At 35.7% G+C, this 21,845-nt stretch overlaps 2 protein-coding genes and 1 long non-coding RNA gene across 4 annotated transcripts in view; 2 read left to right on the forward strand and 1 right to left on the reverse strand.

Moving 5' to 3' along the window:
- Positions 1-21,845, forward strand: part of LOC117567961 (uncharacterized) — a 54,760-nt gene that overhangs the window by 25,578 nt on the left and 7,337 nt on the right. The window contains exon 2 of one of the 2 annotated variants that reach the window (XR_004572100.2): positions 5,655-5,684. The exons of the other annotated variant lie outside the window; for it this stretch is intronic. This is a non-coding gene — a long non-coding RNA (uncharacterized LOC117567961). The remainder of the gene's footprint in view (positions 1-5,654; positions 5,685-21,845) is intronic. 2 annotated transcript variants of the gene reach the window in all.
- LOC117567944 (probable cytochrome P450 318a1) lies at positions 1,899-9,446 on the reverse strand. Its single transcript, XM_034248246.2, has 7 exons — positions 9,151-9,446; positions 7,479-7,670; positions 7,223-7,423; positions 4,180-4,249; positions 3,808-4,120; positions 2,250-2,742; positions 1,899-2,191 (listed from the first exon to the last, which is right to left on the reverse strand). Exons 1-7 carry the CDS (start codon positions 9,314-9,316, stop codon positions 2,019-2,021), a joined length of 1,608 nt encoding a protein of 535 aa, XP_034104137.1. The 5' UTR covers positions 9,317-9,446; the 3' UTR covers positions 1,899-2,018.
- On the forward strand, positions 18,435-20,016 carry LOC117567954 (uncharacterized). Its single transcript, XM_034248258.2, has 2 exons — positions 18,435-19,563; positions 19,668-20,016. Exons 1-2 carry the CDS (start codon positions 18,466-18,468, stop codon positions 19,917-19,919), a joined length of 1,350 nt encoding a protein of 449 aa, XP_034104149.1. The 5' UTR covers positions 18,435-18,465; the 3' UTR covers positions 19,920-20,016.

Genomic DNA, 21,845 nt, shown 5'->3' on the forward strand with positions numbered 1-21,845 from the left:
AGCGCTGCCAACTTATTGCTGCCGTGTTTGAAGCTTTTTCGGTTTCAATTAGATTAGTTAGATTTCTGCTATCAACTTGTTAACATAAGGCTGCATTGCCATTATTATCTCAAATAATATTTATTCTTAATTTGAATGCATGAATTAAATTCTCTCAAGCTTTAGTTCAATTTTTACTAATGGATTTACTTCTCTTGCGATTTACATAATTGCTAGTGCAGTATTTTTCGCTCAGTGTATGCCTAGTTTATAATGATGCTGATGTCGTTGTTGTTGTTGTTGTTGATGATGTTGCTGCTCTTGGTGCTGTAACTGTCGTTTAGTTGCTAAGACGATGCCGACAGTTGGACCTGAGTCTTTAGACAAGTCAAGCGAACTGAAGTTGAGTCACGGGCGTGCACTGACAATGATATGTATGTGCCCGAGGTGAGAGTTTCACACACTCCATAGACGACACTATACTACACACACACACACACACACACACACATTTGCTGCCAAGGCCACACGCACACACACACACAGTTGTTGCGCTCCTTGTCAAGTGAAGAGTGGTGACTGTGGATAGCCAGGACCAGGGGATTGGGAGAGGGAGAGGGGGGTTTCAGGTGAGGCGCTTTGCACCGGAAATATTGTTGACAGTTGTGGCATATTATCATAGAACGCTGTCCCAGGCGCGTGCTCCGTAATTGCTCAACATTTGTCGCCTGGCATTAAAGAGCAACTCGTCGAGCAGAGTAGAAAGTGAAGCGTACTTAACCATCTCCACCCAATCCTCTTTCTTCTTCTTTTTCACAGTCGCAGTTCTTCAGACCAGTTAGTCAACCACCTTTACGGCTCTTTGTCATGAGTGCATTGGTTATGCCAATTGTTATGATATGGCAATCATATCACATCGTAATGTGTCTTTAAGTTGTTTATAATTCACAAAGGAAACTCGATTCATTCGTATATTATACTTAAGAACTCATTATCACGTTTTCTTTTTGACGAATAGATTAGGTATTTTCCTAAAAGAATTTCATAATTTTTGCTGCGACTTAAAACACTTTCTAGTAATTTGTAATATGCATTTTGTTTTCCTCTTTACATTTTTAAACTTGATTTTAACACTACTTTGTACATAAATAACATTTTAATTTCAATTTGTATATTTACCATGAGAGCTTTATCACTGAATAAGCTAGCTTTAAACTAAAAAATATAGTTATACAATGTTTAACGTTTTCATTCACATTAAGAATATTTATAAACCGTTTTTTAATGTTTAACGTTTTTATACAACGTTTTTATTTACATTAAAATATATTACTATATTACTATATCGTTATAAAATAACGATTTTTTTAAGGATTCAAATGGATTCAAATGGAAATGAAAGCTTTGAAAGCATTGTGCGAGCTTTGGCAACAACAGCTTTGCATTGCAAGAGCGCCATCTATTGTCAAGCTTTAAAATGGTTCAAATCGATGCTAAGCAAAAGCTTTGGCGTAAAAGCAAACAAATTTCAAATAGAAGGGATTTTTTTGGAATTACATTTTCAAATCGTAGGCAAAAATTCAATGTTGAACAATTTGAGCTTTGTATTGTGAAGCAAATAAGTTTAGTAAATCTTTTATTTTTGTTTTCAATAGTTGTCGGACTAATAGTAAAAGAAATAAAAATACAAGTAATGATATATTTAGATGCAACTCTTCTTCAAATCAAATGGAAAAAAAGACATTAACTCCATTCAGAATGCTTTAAATATTGTACACAAGACGTTTATTTTCTTATAGAAATATATATAACTAAGGAGGTAACATAAGAAAAGGTTAAAAAAAAATTTTTGAACTAAATATACTGATTCCAAAGTAAAATACTGACTAAAATGAACCAGTTAAATAAAGTAAATATGCTACTTTTGGCTTGATCAAAGAAAAGCATTAAATCAACATATTTACATTTATATTAGTGATTAGCTAATTTTATATTATAATAATAGTAAAAAGGTTGTTGCATGATTGCAAACATACTATTTATGTCTGCTTAAGAGGCTGAATCTGAAAGAGTATATCATCGGCATTGCGAAACTTGAGCGAGATGCCTTCAACAAACTGCAGCTGCTCCAATTGCAGATCGCTGTGGAACTCAAAGTGCGTCAGCAACTTGACCAGAAACACCTTCATAATGAAGAAGCTATAGCGACGACCTATCGAAAAGAGAGTTGATTAGAATTCCAGATTACAATCTTCTCAATTGTGTGTTACCAATGCAAGTTCGCAATCCTTTTGAGAACGGTAAAAAGCTGTACGAATGTCGACGCTGTGATCCTCCTAGAGTTGTTGTTTTCATATCCTGCTCACACTGTTCCTGCTCCAGATCGAGTTGATGTTGGAGGAAACGCTGCGGCTCAAATTGTTTGGCTCGATCGCCCCAAAATGCGGCATCGCGTTGCATGTTGAATGTGTCGAGCACAATAATCGTATTCTGTGGCACAATCGCATCACGTCCGGCCAACTGAAAGTCCCGGCTAACATGTCGCAAATTCATCGGTATCGTGGCCAACAGGCGCAGTGCCTCATTCACAAAGGCATCCAAGTAGCGCAGTTGCTGCAAATGCTCGACGCTCACATAGCTGGCATCGTTGCCATAGGGCAGCACGCTGGCAATTTCAGCACGCAAACGCTCGTGGCAGTCGCCCTTGTGCGTGGCCAAACAGAGCAGAGCAATCATTATGCTGTTCGAGACCGTCTCAAAGGACTGTAATAGGAAATGTAAAAATAGGAAATGAAAATGGAAATTCAATCGAAGTCACACAAAACGAAAGAAACACAAAAAGAGCGTAAAATGATTTAGTTGCATTCAAAATAAGAAAAAAAAAACAGTATTATCATGAAAATATACCAAATTAATATTCCGAAAAATACTGAAATCGACCGATGGTTGTTTTTTGGTATATAAATAAAAGTAGTGTTATCGTAAATATATAGCAAATTAATGTAGCAACAAAAAAATATATATACCGAAAGCTTTTTTTGGTATATTCATATACCATAAGTACTAAAAAAAGATTTAGTTGCATTCAAAATATGAAAGCAGTATTATTGTTAAAATATACCAAATTAATATTCCGAAAAATACTGAAATCGACCGAAGGGTGTTTTTTGGCATGAAAATAAAGGTAGTGTCATAAATATACAGCAAATTAATATAGCAACAAAAAATATATATATACTGAAAGCTATTTTTGGTATATTCATATACCATAAATACTGAAATATACCAAAGTGTATTTTTAAAGGGCAATATTAATGTATTATAAATACTGAAATCTACTGAAGGTCTTATGCCCAATGAATATACTAAAAAAAATACCAAAATATACCAAAGGCTATTTTCGGTATATATGGTTAGGTTAAAAATTACTAAAATATAGCGAAGGCTATTTTTGGTATATTAATATACTACAACATTGACGATTGTGAAGAATATGAATAATTTATAGGATCTGAAATGTCTCCATTTGTGTCCTATAATACCCAATAAGTAATAGGCAGAATCATAAATAACCAAACAGATTATCTTCATTTCTTTTCACCGCAACTATAATATTTGAGTGAATATACCAAAAAACAAAAAAAAAAATATTGAAGTATACCAAAGTTTGTTTTTAGGTTAGGGTAAAAATACTGAAATATATCGAAGGAATTCGAATGCTTTAACTAAGAATTATACAAATTTAAGACTTGAGAATCATATAAATTTCTAAGATTAGAAAAACAATAATACTTAATGAGTAAAGCAAAATACTTTGTTGCCTCTTACCACCAAGACCATGGACTGAGCCTCATCCTCGATGTCCTGCAGGGTTAATTCGCCATTGGCGGCCAATTGAAACATCTGCTCGATGAATATGCGACGTTGCCACGAGGAGGTGCCATCTTCGGTGGGGCCATCGTCGATGGCATTGCGTAGCTGCCAATTGCGATGTTTGCGCTGCACAATCTGTGCCACAAAATCGACGAGCAACTGGTTACATTCCTCGGCCTCGGCATAAAGTTGCGGCTCCAATAGGCGATGCAGCAAATCGATTTGCAGCCAAGGCTTCACAGTCTTAATGGCTGAGATTTCCAGCAGCCTATTAAAGAGAGAGAGACGGAATGAGAAGGAAATGGAAGACGGAGGCGAGGTACTCACCTTTTGTAGGTGGTGGCAATGTGAGCATCATCCGCTTGCGTGAAATTTGTCGGTGTGCCCATGATGGTGACTGCAATGAAAGTTAACGATGCACAAGCAGAGTGAAAGAAACATGAATAGCAAAGAGATGCGCGAGATAACGAGTGGGAGAGAGAGGGAGAGAGAGAGGAAGCTTCTAAAGTCTAAACATCAACTGCCGACAACATAATTCGCCTTCACTCTCTGCCCTCTCTCCTCTCAAGGCTGTGCCAAATGGCTAACAAATTTTCTATGTCATCTAATTAAATTTGCTCTAATGCCTGCGACAACACTTTTTTAATTCACTCACTCCCTTCATGCTTGAGAATATATTCGCTTAAACGATATGGCATTGAAATATATAGTATGTTCAAGTTTTGTGTCCCGTCTCGCAACTAAAAAGCTTAAAATAATAATGCTTTAATCAAATATTTATTTTCTTTGTGCTAAAACACTTTTGAAGGAGCTGAGCGGTAATCTCCCCCGAGACGAATGTTTCTTAGCATTTATTATAATTTTTGTGCTCTACACAAAATCATAAAAATTGGGGATTGAGCAGCAAGCAGGGGATTGAAGGTGAAATCTATCTAAATATGAAATATTCTTGGATTATGTAATTTAACTCGCACTCTCACTCACACTACAGCTGGCTTAATCGATTAATCAACTCACAGATTGGCTTTAATTAGATTGGCTACTTTTAGAGCATCCGGTTAGTCGACTAGTGTCTCGTGTCAGCTTGGTACGTGCTTCAACTTGTTTTCTTTGAGGTTTTGTAATCCCTGATGGGACATCAACTCGGTAAGCACTTTCCTTTCCTCCTCCTCCTCCACTGCACTTAACTCTTGCTGCTGTTGTTGCGTGTCTTTTTCTTTTCGCACAGACACTCACAAAATTCCATCTCCCCTCTTAACTCGTCGCACACTTATTAAACTATTAAAGTTATTAGTTATCATAAGCTCAGCGCTCTGTAAAGTATTCCCAAGTATTCCCCACTCTTGACTCCTCGTTTAGACCTTCAAAAAATATGATGAACATTTTTTACGTGTGCTGCGGCGAGAAGTGCAAAGCGCAAACTTTTCACGATAATTTTCATAGTTTGATTACACTCAAGTGAAACTTCTACTTCTATGAAAGAGTGCTTGGATTAGTTTTAAGCGAAAAGTTTCTATTATCCCTATAGCTGATTTTTAATTAAATTACATGTCTATAAAAGAGTTTTTTTCTTTCGTTATTTTTAAGTATTTATAAATTTACTTCTTATCATTTGTCTAACTGCTTTTATTTCTTAACTCTTCGGTTCTTAAAGTGTGAAGTGTTGTGCAGCTTGTAATAATAACTTATTTTCAGTGTTGCGTAGTGCCTAGCAATAACTTAATTTAAGTGCTGTGTAGTGTATAAAAATTAATGGAAGAATTTATGCTAATGTGAAATTTATTTTTATGCTTTCTTTTTAGCTCCACGAACTTGAGATTATATGGTGTGGGGTAAGTTATTATTTCAATTTGATGTCTATGGGTATATACCCGCTATCCATAGGATTTATTTCAATTTTTTGCCACGCCCACGTCCCACTTTGAATGGGCAAAAAAGGCTTTTAGTAGGCACTAAAGTGGGGTCTTCGTTGCTTCAGCTGACAATTTGGTATATTTTGCATTATATGGTATATTTTAAATAAAGTACTGTATAAATATACCAAAAATAGTCTTTGGTATATTTTACTTATTTTTTGTCGTATATTGATTTAACTTACAATTTGGTATATTTGGCACTATATTGTATATTTTAAATATAGTACTGTACAAATATACCGAAAATAGCGTATGGTATATTTCTAGTATTTTTGTGGTATAATACTGTGACTGACAATTTGCTATATTTGGCAATGTATGGTATATTTTAAATAAAGTACTGTATAAATATACCAAAAATAGTTTTTGGTATATTTTAATTATTTTTGTCGTATATTGATTTAATTTACAATTGGGTATATTTGGCACTATATTGTATATTTTAAATATAGTACTGTACAAATATACCTAAAGTAGAATATGGTATATTTCTAGTATTTTTGTGGTATAATACCGTGACTGACAATTTGGCATATTTTTCATTTTGAATGTAGTACTCTGTCAATATACCAAATATAGCCTTTGGTATATTTTAAGATATTTTGCGGTATATTTTAAAATTAATACTACACTGCTTTACTTTTCGAGCACACTCGACTGTAGCTTTCTTACTTGCTATATTTTTAAATGTTATTATATGACCTATTTATTGTCTGCTTGTAATATGAGTATACATATATACTTTTAATATTTATTAGGGAAGTAGCTTAAAAAGGCGTTTTCATATTTCTAATTTCTATTTCAATATTCAATTGCCTAATACAAAATATTAAAGAGTAGTTATCTGTAGTCCGTGGTATGTCGTGACTTTGCTGACTGTTCGAAATGTGTCTGCAACATTTGCAATTTCCTAATTAATTCGCAGCATTGTGTTGTTGGGCGATACTCGACTCGATTGGTTGCTCTACCATACTCGATTTGGCTGCCTGGCTCGATGCAATTGTCTGTTGGCATTGTCTATTTGTGCTGCTTCCATCTAAATCAATAGCACGATTATTATCGAAGCGAAATCATAATTTACAGCTGAGCAGAGAGAAGACAAGTGAATAGACATAGATTAGGTGTAGCTCTATAGCTCTTGCTTCTTCTCTTTCACTTCTCCTCACTTCCTCCGTGACTAACTGAATGACATTTTGTCTCGCTTTTGTCTGAAATGTGTGTTGGCTGAAATGTTGTGTGTGTGTTGTACTGTGTGTGTATTGTTGTTGGGTTCCGCGTACGTGAGTCGCATGGAAACTGGGCAAACGTGTCGCGCCGTGAAGGGCGCCGCGAATGCGAAGAAGAAGAAGCGACATGACTTTCGTATATTGCATTAGATTGGATTCGATTTGAGTATTTTTGTATATTCGGGCTATTGATGTTTTCTGTATTTTTTTTTTTGGGTGTCTACTCACGGCAGGATACCTCGAGGACGGCGCGACTGAGCATATCCTCGGCATCCTTGAACTTGACGGCATCGCCATGCAGCTTCGATTGTGTGGCAAATTGCTCGACAAGCTGATTGCCCACCGAGTTGAATACTTCAAAGAAACTGATCACAATATTGTGATTGAATGCGGGATTCAACTGTTTGCGTCGCAGCTTCCACTTCTGACCTACAAATCAATGATGAACTAGTTAATACTCTATAAACTGTTTAACAACTCTTACCACGCGCATGCAACAATCCTTTGCGGGCAAAGAAACCCTCCTGCATAAAAGTCTTGTCGAGACATTCGGCTGCATTCAATACACACTCCATTCCAGCGGGATCATCGATGTAGAGCAGAGCTCGAGTCCCAATTAAAATGGCCAAGGGACGCGTGAAGAGCACTCGCAAACGTGTCACTTTATCCAGAATGCCTAAAATCGGTTAAAAGTTAAAATTACGATTTCATTAATATTATATATGATTTGAGGTGTCGTTTTTGAGAGTATTTGCTGTACTTATTCGTGATATTTCGACCTTCATCAGATATTCTTTTCTTTTGTTTTTTATTTCGATTGTATTTTTCCATTATATCAAAACTTTATTATATGTTATATAAAGAAAGAAAGAAAGCAGAAATGTATGCTTGAAGTGTCGTTTAATTAGAAATTTGTTTTATTTATTTATAACTTTTCAATTTTTTGATTTCAATTGATTTCATTCATAATTTATTCTTTTCTATTGACTAATTTTTTATTTATTATCTAGGCAGATTTGCTATTGTGTTTCATTTCGCTGTAGTTTCCGATTATTTCAAAATTTAATAAGTAAATAAGTTTGAGATGTCGCTATTTATAATTCATATTTCGACTCTTCGTCAGATATTCTTTTCTTTTGTGTTTTATTTTCCAGTATTTTGATTGTATTTTTCCATTATTTCAAAACATTATATATAAAGAAAGAGTAGAAAGCAGAAATGTAAAATGAAGTGTCGTTTAATTAGAAAATTGTTATATTTATTTATAACTTTTTTATTGGTGTGTTTCATGGTGTTTTTTCCAAAAATTATGAATTAATTTCATTCATCATTTATTCTTTTCTTTTGAAAAAATGACTAATTTCTTATTGTGTTTCCTTTCGCTGTAGTTTCCCATTATTTCAAAATTTAATAAGTAAATAAGTTTGAGGTCTCGCTCAACTACAGATTTGTTATATTTATTTTTCATATTTCGACTTTTCATCAGATATTCTTTTCTTTTGTGTTTTATTTTCCAGTTTTGCGAATTTGCTGTTGTATTTATTTTGATTGTATTTTTCCATTATTTTAGAGTTTAATAAGTATGTAGTTTGAGATGTCGCTTGTCTAGAAATTTATTGTATTTATTTATAAATTTTCAACTTTTTTATTATTGCAATTCATGGTGTTTTTTTTTTCCAAAATAATGAATTGATTTCATTTATTATGTATTCTTTTCTTTGGAAAAGCTCACTATTTGTAATTTATTATTAAAACAGATTTGGTATTGTGTTTATTTTCGCTCTTTAGATATCTTGTTTATTTGAATTTTTATATTTGTCTATGTTATTTCCGCATTATTATTTAGTATTGCTTTTAATAATTTGTTACTTTAGCATATTGCTTGTCTTTTCTAGAACTTGCTTCTTTTGATGTTTTCTTTATAATTTTTCAATTAATTTGAAGGAAAATGAAATGGCAGTTATAATAAGTGAATAGTTTGAAGCGTCGCTAATGCATTTCGTTTTCTTTTTCTTGCAGTTTCTTATTCACTTTCCCTTTTGTTGCACTTTATAATTTGTTGTTCATATTTTAGTTGGTTGTATTTTTCAATTTGGGTATTTTGTTTTCATCAATGGCACTTAAATAAATTGCGGGAATAAAGAGATGAACTCAACTGTTTGGATGCAGATTGATGCAGAGCAGAAACCAGAGCAGCGGCTGCTGTGCCACGCCCCTCCACCCATTTAGCTGCCAAATGAGGCGCCAACACTTTCGCTGCTGCCAGCCAAGCAGCAGCGTCAGCAACGTGCCACACACCCACAATGCCACGTACAAGTGCATCACGCTTCCACACTTTACTCTTTGTTGTTGTTGTTGTTGTTGTTGTTCTCACTACTTAATGCGATAGTTTATAGGCAACTCAGCTTTGTCTGTCTGTTGGATTTTTAAAGTGCTTCCGTCGCTTTTGAGGCAGCTCCGTTCAGTTGGCCAACAGAAACGCAACTGAATTGCCTCAAGCTTCAATCGACAATCGAACAAAAAGAAAACAACAAACAGTTAATAAAGAAATTAAATTCGTTTATTAATTACCGCGCACAATTTTGATTTTTTTTTTTTTTTGTGTTTTTTTTGGGCAACGCTACGTGGTCATCGTGGCGTCAATTGAAAACGTCGTTCAAACTAGACAAATTATTGCATATTGTAATTATAATTACTACAATGGTACTTTTATGAAGCCAGAGCTCCACTCGAGTGTGCCTGACTACGAGATACCCTGCCTTTACGTTTAGAGAATTTTTTGTTTATTTTAATGGACTTCAATGAAGTAATTAAATCAAGTTTTCCCAGATCCACATCCAAAAATGAAAAACAAATCGGAAAGCAAGCGATTTTCGGTATATAATAATAACTGCAGTATTTATCATGGATGGAAGTATAGAAGTTATATAAGAAATACTTTTGTATGGCAATGAAACGCTTCTGTTGACCATTTGATATATTTTGTACTCTCTGGTATATTTTGAATGAAGAACTATATCGATATACCATATATATATAGCAAGTGGTATATTTTATGTATATTTTTAGAATATGGTTTTATGGAAAACAGTATACTAGAGATCTCTGGTATATTTCGACAATCTGTATTTTTAGTATTTTTTCGGTATATTTTTAGATTACGGTTTCATGGAAAATAGCATATTTTGTACTCTCTAATATATATTGAGAATGTAGAACTATCTCGGTATACCAAATATATAGCCTTTGGTATATTGTGTTGATATACTCGTTTAGTATATTTCGAAAACACACTTTTGTGGAAAATTTTGTACTCTCTAGAATATTTTGAATGTATCGATAAAGCAAATATAGTCATCGGTATATTTTAGTATTTTTCGGTATATTTTTTGAGTATTGTTTTATAGAAAGAGGTATGTATATTTTGTATTCTCTGGTATATTTTGCATATAACCTTCAGTATATTTTAGTGTTTTTCGATATGTTTATTTGGTATGTTTTATTTTCGGTATATTAATTTGGTATATTTTTAGAATATGGCTTTGTGGAAAATGGATAGCAAGTATCTCACAGTCAAGCACACTCGACTGTAGCTTTCTTATTCGATTTATTTTATTTAGAAGTTTTGGCAAATCAAGTGCAGGATTTCTAAGTTTAAAATGAAGTCGATCTGTGAGCGTCACATCTAAATAATGGATATGAAATATCTCTAGCGCAAATAGTTTGTGAGATAGATCCAATCACACAGACGGACAGACAGACAGCCGGACAAGGGAAAGACTGTTCAATGCACACAGAAATAGGTGAGAAATTAGACAGGAGAACAGCAGATACACTGAAGCTGTTTAACAGAGAGAAAACAGCACAGCTTAAAAAGTATTTTATGAACGTTGCAAACACTTGCTCCAAATGGAAATACCCAACTGAGAGTGTACAAAGACGTGGTATAAAAATGTAATTGTTACATCAAGTGCAGCCCTCAAGGTTTTCCGCGGCCGAAGAATGCAGATTTTAAATGAACTTTTATTTTATTTCGCTGGAGGGATATTAAACTGATTAATAATAAATGAAGAATACAGCTTTCGAAATTTATGCTTGATAGATATATCAATGAAATGATTTTTGTCAATAGCGATTAACTAGAATTGGAGTTAGTTAGTAAAGAGTTGAAGTTCAAATTCTTTAATTTTAATTTTCATTTGTTTATTTCGGCATTCTCACGTTTTCTCTCGAATCTCTTTTAAATTTCTGCTCTCTTGTTCAGTATTTGTGACAACAATTTTATATAAATTTCAGACATAATCTGTCCTTGTGCCTCGTGCACTTTCCCTGCATGAATAATTTGAAAGCATCTTTTATAATTACAACCATAATTCTGGCACTAATTTAGCCTCTAATTACCGCTCATCGAAATTAGGGTGACCAGCATTTGCACACAGGTGTTGCTGCAAAGTTTTTGTGCTGCACAGGTGAAAGTCAAATTTAATGAGCAGTGCTCTTTTATGGCACGTAAAGTGAACGGAGACGGAGGAGGAGTCGGAAAAGAGGATTTTCCTGTGTAATGGGTAATGCCTGGGCAAAAAGTACGAACAGTAAAAATTGCACGTGGCATTTATAGGAATTTATGAAAATTCCTTTTCGCAAAAGCAAAAGAAAGCGAATGAAAGAAATGTGAACCGCAACCGACGAGGCAGCGGAATGTCAAAGTCACTTTCATTATGAAAAACAAAAGGCACGGAAACCACAATAGGAACGACAACGACGGCCATTAACGCCATTGATGAGATGATGTTGTTGTGCAGGGGGTGGTCAGGGGGGAAACCGCACACAAAGAAAGAGAGAGATAGAGAGTGAGAGAGGAAAAGCGGAGCATCCCAATTGTGTTTCGTGTCATGCCAAGACCGAGACTGCAAGAATTTTATGCAGATCGTTAGATGAATCGTCTTGTAGAATGCTTCTTGCATTGAGTCTGGTGTACGCGCCCTCTTAGCGCAACGCGTAATTTCCCTAACGCCTACTTTTCTCGAACATGTGCAATTTTGTGTATCATTTGTCATTTGTTTTGTGAGTGCTGTACGAGAAAGTTGATTTTTTCCTACGCGTCTTTTATAAAACAATCAGAGGTAAGTTGTTAATATTATTAAACTACTATTCTAATCTGATTTAAATTAAAAAATATATTTGTATTTGTATTTATATTTACAGTTTTGAGGACCACGAAAGAGCTACGTTGGATGATAAAAATAGAAACTACAAGGCATTGTTCAGGGCGAAGAATATTGAAAACGGCGAAATAAATTAATTTTTTCTTTTAGCTATTATATTATTTAGTTATAAGTAAAACTGTTTAGATAATATTATATATAAATTTAAGTACTCATTGTATTAGTTTTAATAAATTTAATTTCAAGTATAATAAACATTTTATTTACTGCATATATTTTTGAGCGTATTTTTATTTTGCATATTCCGAACTACGCACTAGAATCTAAGCACAGATTTTCGGCAAGAGCTGCACCGCATATTTTCTACAAGAAACGTCGAGTACAAATTCCGCCAGCGCAGCCGAGGGAAATTTAAATTTCCCTTTGGCAAGAATTTATACTCGACGAGTCTTGTAGATAATCAGTTCCGCATATACGGCAAAACGAAGTGAGTAAGTCTTTTCGCATCTTGTGTCTACACATGACGGGACTGGAAGAAAACTTGTATATTGTCTACGAATAAAACACAATCGGGATGTGCATGAGGTGGGAACATAAAGAATTTCTTGATTAAGTTATGGGAATGTTGGGTACGCAAACGTCATGAGTGTTAGCTCTTGAACAATCCCAATCTCTGTGTGTGTGTGTGTGTGTGTGTGTCGCTCTCCCCCCTCTCTCCCTCTCCCTCTCTCTCTCTCTGACTGTCCAATTGCGACTCTGGTAGCATCAAGTCAATAAAGCATACTGATTAATGTCAAATTGTTGTTGTGTTTCGCCTTTTTGCATAAATTATGCATAAATCGCAAGCATTTGCCCATCCGTCGTTCGACGTTCGTCCTTTTCGCATTGCTCTGCTCCTTTTAAAGCCTCCATCACCGAATGCCAATGCGTCGCAATGTGTCCTTGTCCCGTGTCCTGTGTCCCTTATTCCTTGTTTCATGTTTCTTGTCGCGCCACGAACATTCCAGCAGCAACAACAACAACAACGTTTTTGCTTCGGTTCATTCTTTATGGGCACCAGCACAGCATTTAAGCTGTTTTAAGTCGCTTAACACACACTGCAAATAAAGCCATCAATTCGATTCGCACACAACAACTCTTGAATACCCTGTAAAGTGTGTGGAAAAGATTCTCATTACTGTCTGCTTACCTTGTCATGACATTCTCTAAACAATCCCTAACTTTTTCAATCCGTTTTAAATTCAACTAATTAAACATAAATACAAATGAGATCAGGAATAAAATATTTTTAGCCCACTTTACTCAACCTAACCTCAAAAAAAGGACAACATAACCTCAATAAATGTTACTAGTTATCCTAAATAGTTGCAGTTTTATTTTCTTTAGCATTTTCCATTACTTTTAGCTCCCTTTGCTCAACCTAACCTCAAAAAAGTACAACCTAACCTCAATAATTGTCATAGTTTTGTTTTCTTTGACATTTTCAACTATTTTCCGTTAGCTTACTTTGTCATGACATAAAATAACCTCTTGTAACTAAAATTTAATAGGAATGAAATCAACAATAAAATGATCTTAGCCCGCTTTACTCAACCTAACCTCAAAAAAAGGACAACCCAACCTCAATAAATGTTACTAGTTATCCTAAATAGTTGCAGTTTTATTTTCTTTAGCATTTTCCACTACTTTTAGCTCCCTTTGCTCAACCTAACCTCAATAATTGTCATAGTTGTCTTTTCTTTGACATTTTCAACTATTTTCCGTTAGCTTACTTTGTCATGACATAAAATAACCTCTTCTAACTAAACTTAAATACGAATGAGATCAACAATAAAATGTTCTTAGCTCGCTTTACTCAACCTAACCTCAAAAAAGGACAACCTAACCTCAATAAATGTTACTAGTTATCCGAAATAGTTGCAGTTTTATTTTCTTTAGCATTTTAGTTTCATTCCTAATGCTCATCAAAACATAATCAATATTTCAATATTTATAAATTGTATTATACAATTTTTTGTTTGACATTTTATCACATATTAACGTATTCTTGTCGTTAAGTGAAGCTGATGTAGCCCAATTTAAATGCAGACTGAATGTGTCAGCCGCATGTTGTTGACTTCTTTTGTCTTTTGTCTCAAATACCCTGTACAAATTAATTATCTTAAATGAATGAATGCAAATTTATACAATTTAAATTGTTTTCTTTTTTCGCTGTATTTTCGTATGCGGAAGTTTTCTTTATACGACAAAATAAAACAGTTTAATGAGGTGTGTACTCTCAACTTTAACTTTCCTGTGTGAAACTTAAAGTCTATGTTGAAAAGAAATTAAGAATTTCAGCATTTAATTATTAAATCGGTTAAGAAATGTTGAGCTTAACTTACAGGGTATGTGCTAGTCATGTTCAGTAGGCGTTCGCATTTGCTGGCTTGTTTTTCTTAAACTTTGTGCTTCTTTTTTTTTTGTTTGTTGTGTTTTGTTTTCCGCTGTTTTTCTGCTTGAAGCCGAAAATGCGGAAAAGCCGTCATAAAAAATGAAAATACGAGACAGCCGAAACAACAACAACAACAACAACGACAACAAAAACAACAGCAACAATCAGGCACACAAAAATTGTGAATCTGTGTATAAATTTAATTTCCCCACACGAGAATTTCACATAATCACATTTTTTTTTAAATGCAAGCGATTTAAAGTGCCACACACACACACACACACGCTTTCTCCTCTCACACTCACACCTCAACAACAAAAATTTGAGGGATACAAGAAGAAAAAAAAAGGGGAGGTGGAAAGCGAGACAAAAAATGAGCATGGGGTTTTCATATGATGGGTTTGTCTCTTGCGTTGACATATGAAATATTAACGGGTCCAACGCACATCACACAAAAGTCAAGTGCAATGCGAACCGTGGGAGGGGGGGGGGCGTGGCACAGATAGAGGGAGGGGGAAAGGGGGAAGAAGGCAGGTCGCGCAATTTGCCATCAAGCGTAAAAACAAATTTACTTTAACGAGAGGACATAGACATAGAAAGAGCGAAAAGGTAGCAAAAAGAGAGATAGAGAGCGTTGCCAGACCTGACTGCAAAATGCTGCCAGACTGCCAGACTAGACTGTCAGCCTAACTGACTGAGTGACTGACTGACTGACTGATTGACTGACTTGCCAGCTTGTGTGCTTGTTTGCTGTCAGCGTGTCAGACTGTTTGTATATAAATTAGAGTACATCAAAAGTTTGCAACATTAAATTTTTCTTCTTTATTCACACACACACACACACACACCTCTCGCTCGCTCTCTCTCTCTTTCTCGCTCTTGCACACACGTGCGATTGATGTGCACAGATAAATGTTTTAGCAAAATGAAGATGAAGCCGACGATGAGACTGTAATGATGACGCCTCTCCCCTCACTCCCACCCCCTCTCGCTGCGTACGTTTCACACGCATCACACACACATGGCAACAGGCCTTAAACTGTGTTAGTGGTATTAGAAGTGAGAGAGAGAGAGGGTGAGAGAAATGGGGAAGCAGCAGAAGGAAGTTAGCAGCGGCTGATTAAATGTGCTTTGCATGCGTGTGCGTGGGCGCAAATGCAATGACAAGCAGCCAAAAGGCGATTACATGCGACGCACACACACACACACGCACACTACTATGACTACACCTAGACACACACACACATACAGAGAAAGAGAGGCTGCTCACGTTTTGTCTTTGCGTTACGCGTGTGCGCTTGCCACTTGACTTTCCGCCTTGACATTTTTGATTCGCCATTCATAATTGCCTAGCCAAGCGGGCGTGCACGACTAGCCGATACCCAGTATCAACAATTTAGTGCCTCGCAATTCTAATTCTAATAAAATTTCGGCTTGCAATGCGTAATTAATTCACTAAGCAGTCGAAAGGTAATTGTATAAGCAATGCTCGACGGGTGCATACCCTGTAAAATGCTTATGCAAATTATAAATTTAGCTCAAAATTTAATGCTCGACTTGTAGATACCCTTGAATATACTCATTTTAAGTTGCTTTGGTGAAAGCAAAGCGCTTTAGACCGACTAGCAGATACCTTAACTTAAACATATTTTTCGAAAGGTATAAGCAATGCTCGACGGGTGCATACCCTGTAAAATGCTTATGCAAATTATAAATTTAGCTCAAAATGTAATGCTCGTCTTGTAGATACCCTTTGATATACTCGTTTTAAGTTGCTTTAGTGAAAGCAAAGCGCTTTAGACCGACTAGCAGATACCTTACCTTAAGTATATTTCTCGTATAACTTCGTTTGTCATTAAGCAAAGTTCTGCAGCTGAAACTTGTGAATATTAGATGGCAATCCAGACATGTTCGACTTGTAGATACTCTAGGAATTGTTCGTTTTAAGTTGCTTTAGTGAAAACAAAGCTGATTGCACCGACTAGCACATACCCTAACTCAGGCGTATTTTTTCGTATAACTTCGTTTGTTATTAAGCGGATCAATTTTTGAAGGCAAATAGGGCACAAATTAGTTGGGAATGCGATCTCAAAAGATTGCCAATCATACATGCGATAGAAGCTTGTAATTTGCTTATGAATTGCAAATCAATGCTACCCTTTAAGCACTCTTACAAATACCAAATACCATGTGCACATAATTTAGAGCAACCTTTGTGCTGGTCACGATTCACTTGGTTTTGTCATCGTTCTTCGTTCTCATGCTAGTTCTTGTTGTTGTTGTACGAGTTGACTTCTAGTCGTTGTCGTTGTCGTTGTCCTTGTTGTTGTGCTGTGTGCTGTCAAGGATCTGTCAGCTGTCTCCGTGTGCTGCTTCATGATATAACACAATTGGAATGACAATGCTTCTTATTTAAATATTCACTTTGGCTAGCCCCAAAAGTACCACAAAATCCCCTCTCTCTCTCTCTCTCTCTCTCTCTATTTCTATGGCTGTCTCTGTCGCTCTGTCGACCGCAATGGGGTCAACATAGTTGACGATAAAGCCGCAAAATATGCTCACTGTACAGATTTGGAAATGCATTCAAATATGGATTTATTATTCCAGCTACACGTATTCCCCAATTATTATTATATTTAGTTCTACTTTCTTATTTTTTTTGGAGAAATTTTTAAGTTAGCTAAAAGATCGCAAGACTGTCAAGTGTGTACTTTATGAAATGCTAACATCACCACTTTTTATAATATAATATATTTAGTTATAATATATTGAATTAATTTCAACATTTTTACACACTAAATATTAACTTTAAAAGCGAAAAATTATATTTCTGGAATTGCTTTCTGTAACTCGACCCTTCTCTCCTTTTATTCATTTGTTTCCTCGTCTATCAGTTTTTTTAATTTTGTAAATTCAGGTTTTTGTTATGACAACAGTTGGTCAGCAAATTTATTGAGCTGATAATTGTATTTTCCTCTTTATATTCTTACAGAAATTTGTATGTATTGTCAATACATTCATCCATATAGTATATATGTATATTTATTTTGCTTCATCTACACGCTTTATCTGCGTTTGTTCTTATCTCTTTGTACAAAAGTCTTTAAAACGGGGACTTTGCTATAAAGTCTCCAGCAGTTTGCATTTAACATATATATATGTATGTATGTTTGTATGATTGAGAATAATAATGCTGTCGATTGTATGAGCTGACTAGAGATGGACATAAAAAAGACCTTAAAGAAATAATTAGCTTGACACGAGAGTTCACGATTTCGTAATAAATTTACAAATCAGGTTTTATTTTATTTATTTTGCATATTATGTGAATATTTTATGAGAGTTTAGTGAAGAACTTAACTTTTATTCCATAAAATTCAGTATACCTATAAAAACTATTTTATAATTTTGAAGAATTTAACTTTTATGCGATATAATTCAAGATAGCTTTAAAACTATTCTATGAATTGAATAACTTCGGTTATTGAATTTTTCTAAAAGAAAAAGTATTGGAAATCAATAAGTTAAATCTGAATGAAACCATTATTTTTGTGTAGTCACCAAGCTTTGTCGTGATTATTATGCGATAGTTGCTATCGCACGTTGCGAATTATGCACATCTCTAGCGGCCGCTCTCTTAAAATATTTTAAAAGATAAAGTATTGAATATCAATAAGTTGAATCTGAATGAAACAATTATTTTTGTGTAGTCACCAAGCTTTGTCGTGATTATTATGCGATAGTTGCTATCGCACGATGCGAATTATGCACATCTCTTTAGCGGCCGCTCTCAGCTCGCTTATAAAGGAGATGGGTGAAGCAATCGACGACTGAGCGACCGCAACGATCAGTGTGAATCGCGAGCTTCAACGATGAGAACGTTCTTTGCCGTCATTCTGTTGGCCTTGGTGTCGGGTTCATGGTCATTATGCAACTTGAATATCCGGGAACCGTTTCCCGTTGTGGCCAAGACATTTGGCAGCAAAACGGCGATCCTCAAGCAACTGCTAACCGAAGTTGAATTGTCGAACAACGAGACGGTGACCTTCTATTGCCCCCAGGGTGTGAGGATCAGTGGTCCAAGCAATGGCTATAACAATCCGAGCGATGACTATTACGATCCGACCGAAAGGACAATCTATCGGCCAACGGTAATCAATCAGCCAACGGCGGATCTAACCTGTGGCAACGATGGCATCTATTTGGATGAACAGCGCATCATCGAAGTGACGTCCGGCGGTCATGTCAGTTGCAATGCGGACGTCACGCGATCGCTGTACGAGAGCAATGTCAGTTTGATTGGCTGTGATCCCGTCGATGCTATGACTTTGGTCATTGGCTATAAGCTAAAACGTTTAACGGAGGTGAAACTCTTGGCTTTGTGCTATGACCTGAGTGCATCGCAATTGCGTTTTGTCAATTTTCTGGCATATCCCGCAAAGAATGTGCTCCTAACGCCAGCGAATACGGACGAAGTGCTTGGGAGATTGCAACTCGATAATATCGTCAGTGGTCTCGATAAATATTTCAGCTACATCACAGTGTCGCAGTTCAATGAGCTGAGCAAACAGCAAACGCAGCTGGGTGAACTCTACGATGCGGAAATGTTCGATTATTCGAGTCTACTGCAGGATCAACAACAACAAAAGGATCTGGAGCAATACAATCATTTGCTAAACATTGTTTGGCTACGAAATTTACGCAAAGGCAATTGGAAACACTGGCTGCAAGCATTGCGTGCCGCTAACGATGACGATGACGATAAATTTGAGCTGCGTATCGGTGTATCGGGAATGGCAACGATGCCGCTCGGTCAGCGCTGCAATGTGAGTCGCAGTCTGCAGCTGCTCGACAGCAACAGTGGCAACTCGCTGCAGGTCCCGGCTCATGTGTGGGCGCATGTGCGTTCACTGCAGCCAACGGGCACTGTAGCCGATGAGTTTGTGCTTGTTGCCCACAACTCACCCTATGTAAGTGCAAACTGAGAGCGCTCTTGCTCTCTCTCGATTCGTTTTCATTTGCCTTAGTAATGCTCTCTTTGTGTGTTCTTTGCTCTCTCCCGCTCTCTGTGCAGGTTGATGTCTTGCAGTTGAGCACATTTTGCGACGACATTTGCCATGAGATCCCTTGGCTGCGCAAAAGTCTCTTTGCCGAACTACATTTGCTGCCCATCTTCGGTGTCGTTCACTGTTGTCGCGTCGATCAAGTGGATAAGCTAACGGACTTTGCTTACGGCAAGCAAAAACAACAGCAAGCACAACAACAACAACAACTATCTGATTCGTCACCCAATACGACGACTGCGCGGCCTCTTATTCATGTTTAGTTTCGTTTAAGCTTGCCAAGCAGAGAGCATATTAGTCTCTCTCTCTCGCTCCTTCTGCATCTGTCTTACGCGTCTAAATATAACTCACAAAGCAGCATTTGTTCTTCTCTTCTTCTTCCGCATTCCGTTAGTTCGATGCTAAGCTGTGGATCTTCTTGCTCTGTGCTTTGCAATCTCTTGAATATTCGGTGCACATTGAGTCAAAAAAGTAATTGAAAAAATAAAATAATAATTTTTTATTAACAAATTAATAATATTGGAAATATTTATATTTAATTATAATCCATATGCCTTTAGTAATTTATTGGTTTTCAAAATTTTTAAAACGCGAAATTAAAATTTCAAAAATATAATTTAACGATATCGTATTTATATTTTCGTATAGCTTTAATTATGAAAACAAAGCTTCAATGTTTAAAAAATGTTCTTATCAATTTCGAGTTTATTTAATGTTTCTTTGTTTCTTTTAACTTGTCAATATTAAAGTACTCTTTATAATTTGATTTCAATATTGAATTCAAATAACTATTAAACGAGTCGATGCAATTTAAGCAATTTAAGAGCAGATCAAACAGAACAAGGACCACTTAAAACGCAAGCAGAATAACTATACACAGAGCACTATGGAATAAATGCACATTTTGTGGGCAATAATATGTAGGAGAAGCGTCTTTTTTTCGAAAATGGACAACTTTCCCCATAGTGTGCAGTGAGCGACAAATAAAAATGGATATAGGGATTTATGTATTTATTTCAAAATGAAAGGTCTCAAATGCGGCGCTCGTAATGACAGCAGCAGTTGATTCGAATTTAGTTGCAAAAACAGGGAGGGGAACAAAAACAAAAACCAACAAAAAAAAAAAAAAAAAACATCACACTGGATCTCCCCATATCATTCATATTTATATGCAACTGAATCTCTGTGCACACTGCGTCTATGAATATTAAATCAAGCACGTTTATGTGCGTGTTGTGTATGTGTATGTGTGTGTGTGTGAGAGAGCTTTGTAATACCCTTTAAATAGTGCAAACTATTTGAAATTTAATGTGGAGAGAGTCCTGCTTTCTTTTAACTTGTCAAGATTCCACTTTAATATTTCAAATTAATGAAATGTTATTAGATTAACTTATTTCATAGCAAATACAACACTGCAGGGCATCCGATGGTCGTTCAATCTAACCTAAAAAAAAAAATGGTTTGTTTTTATTTTGTATTTTTTGTTTGCTTGATTTCGTTAAAAACTTTTAATTGGATTGCAACCGTTTTAATACTTTCATAACGCCAAACGCGCTTCCTTTTCGTCGCACAAAACTGAAAATCAATTAAAATGCCACACAGTCAACGGCGTTGAAGGCTAAAATCAGAGCGTTTTCCCCTTTCTCCCCCTTCACTCTCTTTCTCTCTCTTTTCTGTGGCGCTGTGGCAAAGAGACGGCCATAAGCCATCATCATCAACTGACAGCCAAGTGGCCAGCCCAAATCGATTTGTAACCACAAAGTATTGGGCCAACAGCGCGAGTTCAGCAACTATCTATCAGCAAAATAAAACAAAAATGAAACGAACTTCATTCAAATGAATAAACTTAAGTTTATCAAGCGACCATTCCGAATTACGTTTTCGCAGTCATTTCACATTAAGTAACTTAAACTTGCAGCTCAATCAGTTGGAAGAAATTGAAGAGCTTTGTCCTTAAACTTTTGCTCTTTTTTAAGTAACTTTACGTGCAGTGCAATCAATTAGAAGAAATTGAAAAGCTTTGTCCTTCAATTTTTACTTTGTTTTTTTTTTTTAAATAATTATATACACAATCTTCACAAGGTTGTTTCTTTAGCTTTTGATTTTTTTAAATAGTAGTTTAAATGGTTGAAAAGTCACTTATTAAAAAGATTTTTAACTCATTGAAAATTTTTATTAAGATAAATAAC

This window comes from Drosophila albomicans, chromosome X (assembly GCF_009650485.2).
Source record: "Drosophila albomicans strain 15112-1751.03 chromosome X, ASM965048v2, whole genome shotgun sequence".
In the NCBI taxonomy this organism is placed as follows: Eukaryota; Metazoa; Arthropoda; class Insecta; order Diptera; family Drosophilidae; genus Drosophila; species Drosophila albomicans.

What these genes read in the sequence shown, in the direction of transcription:
- LOC117567944 (XM_034248246.2), bottom strand. Translation starts at nt 9,316, where the DNA reads ATGCACTTGTACGTGGCATTGTGGGTGTGTGGCACGTTGCTGACGCTG. An exon ending in CATCAATCTGCATCCAAACA is followed by an intron (nt 7,671 to 9,150) that starts GTTGAGTTCATC and finishes AACCGATTTTAG; the next exon opens with GCATTCTGGATAAAGTGACA. An exon ending in ATTGCCACCACCTACAAAAG is followed by an intron (nt 4,121 to 4,179) that starts GTGAGTACCTCG and finishes TCTCTTTAATAG; the next exon opens with GCTGCTGGAAATCTCAGCCA.
- LOC117567954 (XM_034248258.2), top strand. Translation starts at nt 18,466, where the DNA reads ATGAGAACGTTCTTTGCCGTCATTCTGTTGGCCTTGGTGTCGGGTTCA. An exon ending in TTGCCCACAACTCACCCTAT is followed by an intron (nt 19,564 to 19,667) that starts GTAAGTGCAAAC and finishes CTCTCTGTGCAG; the next exon opens with GTTGATGTCTTGCAGTTGAG.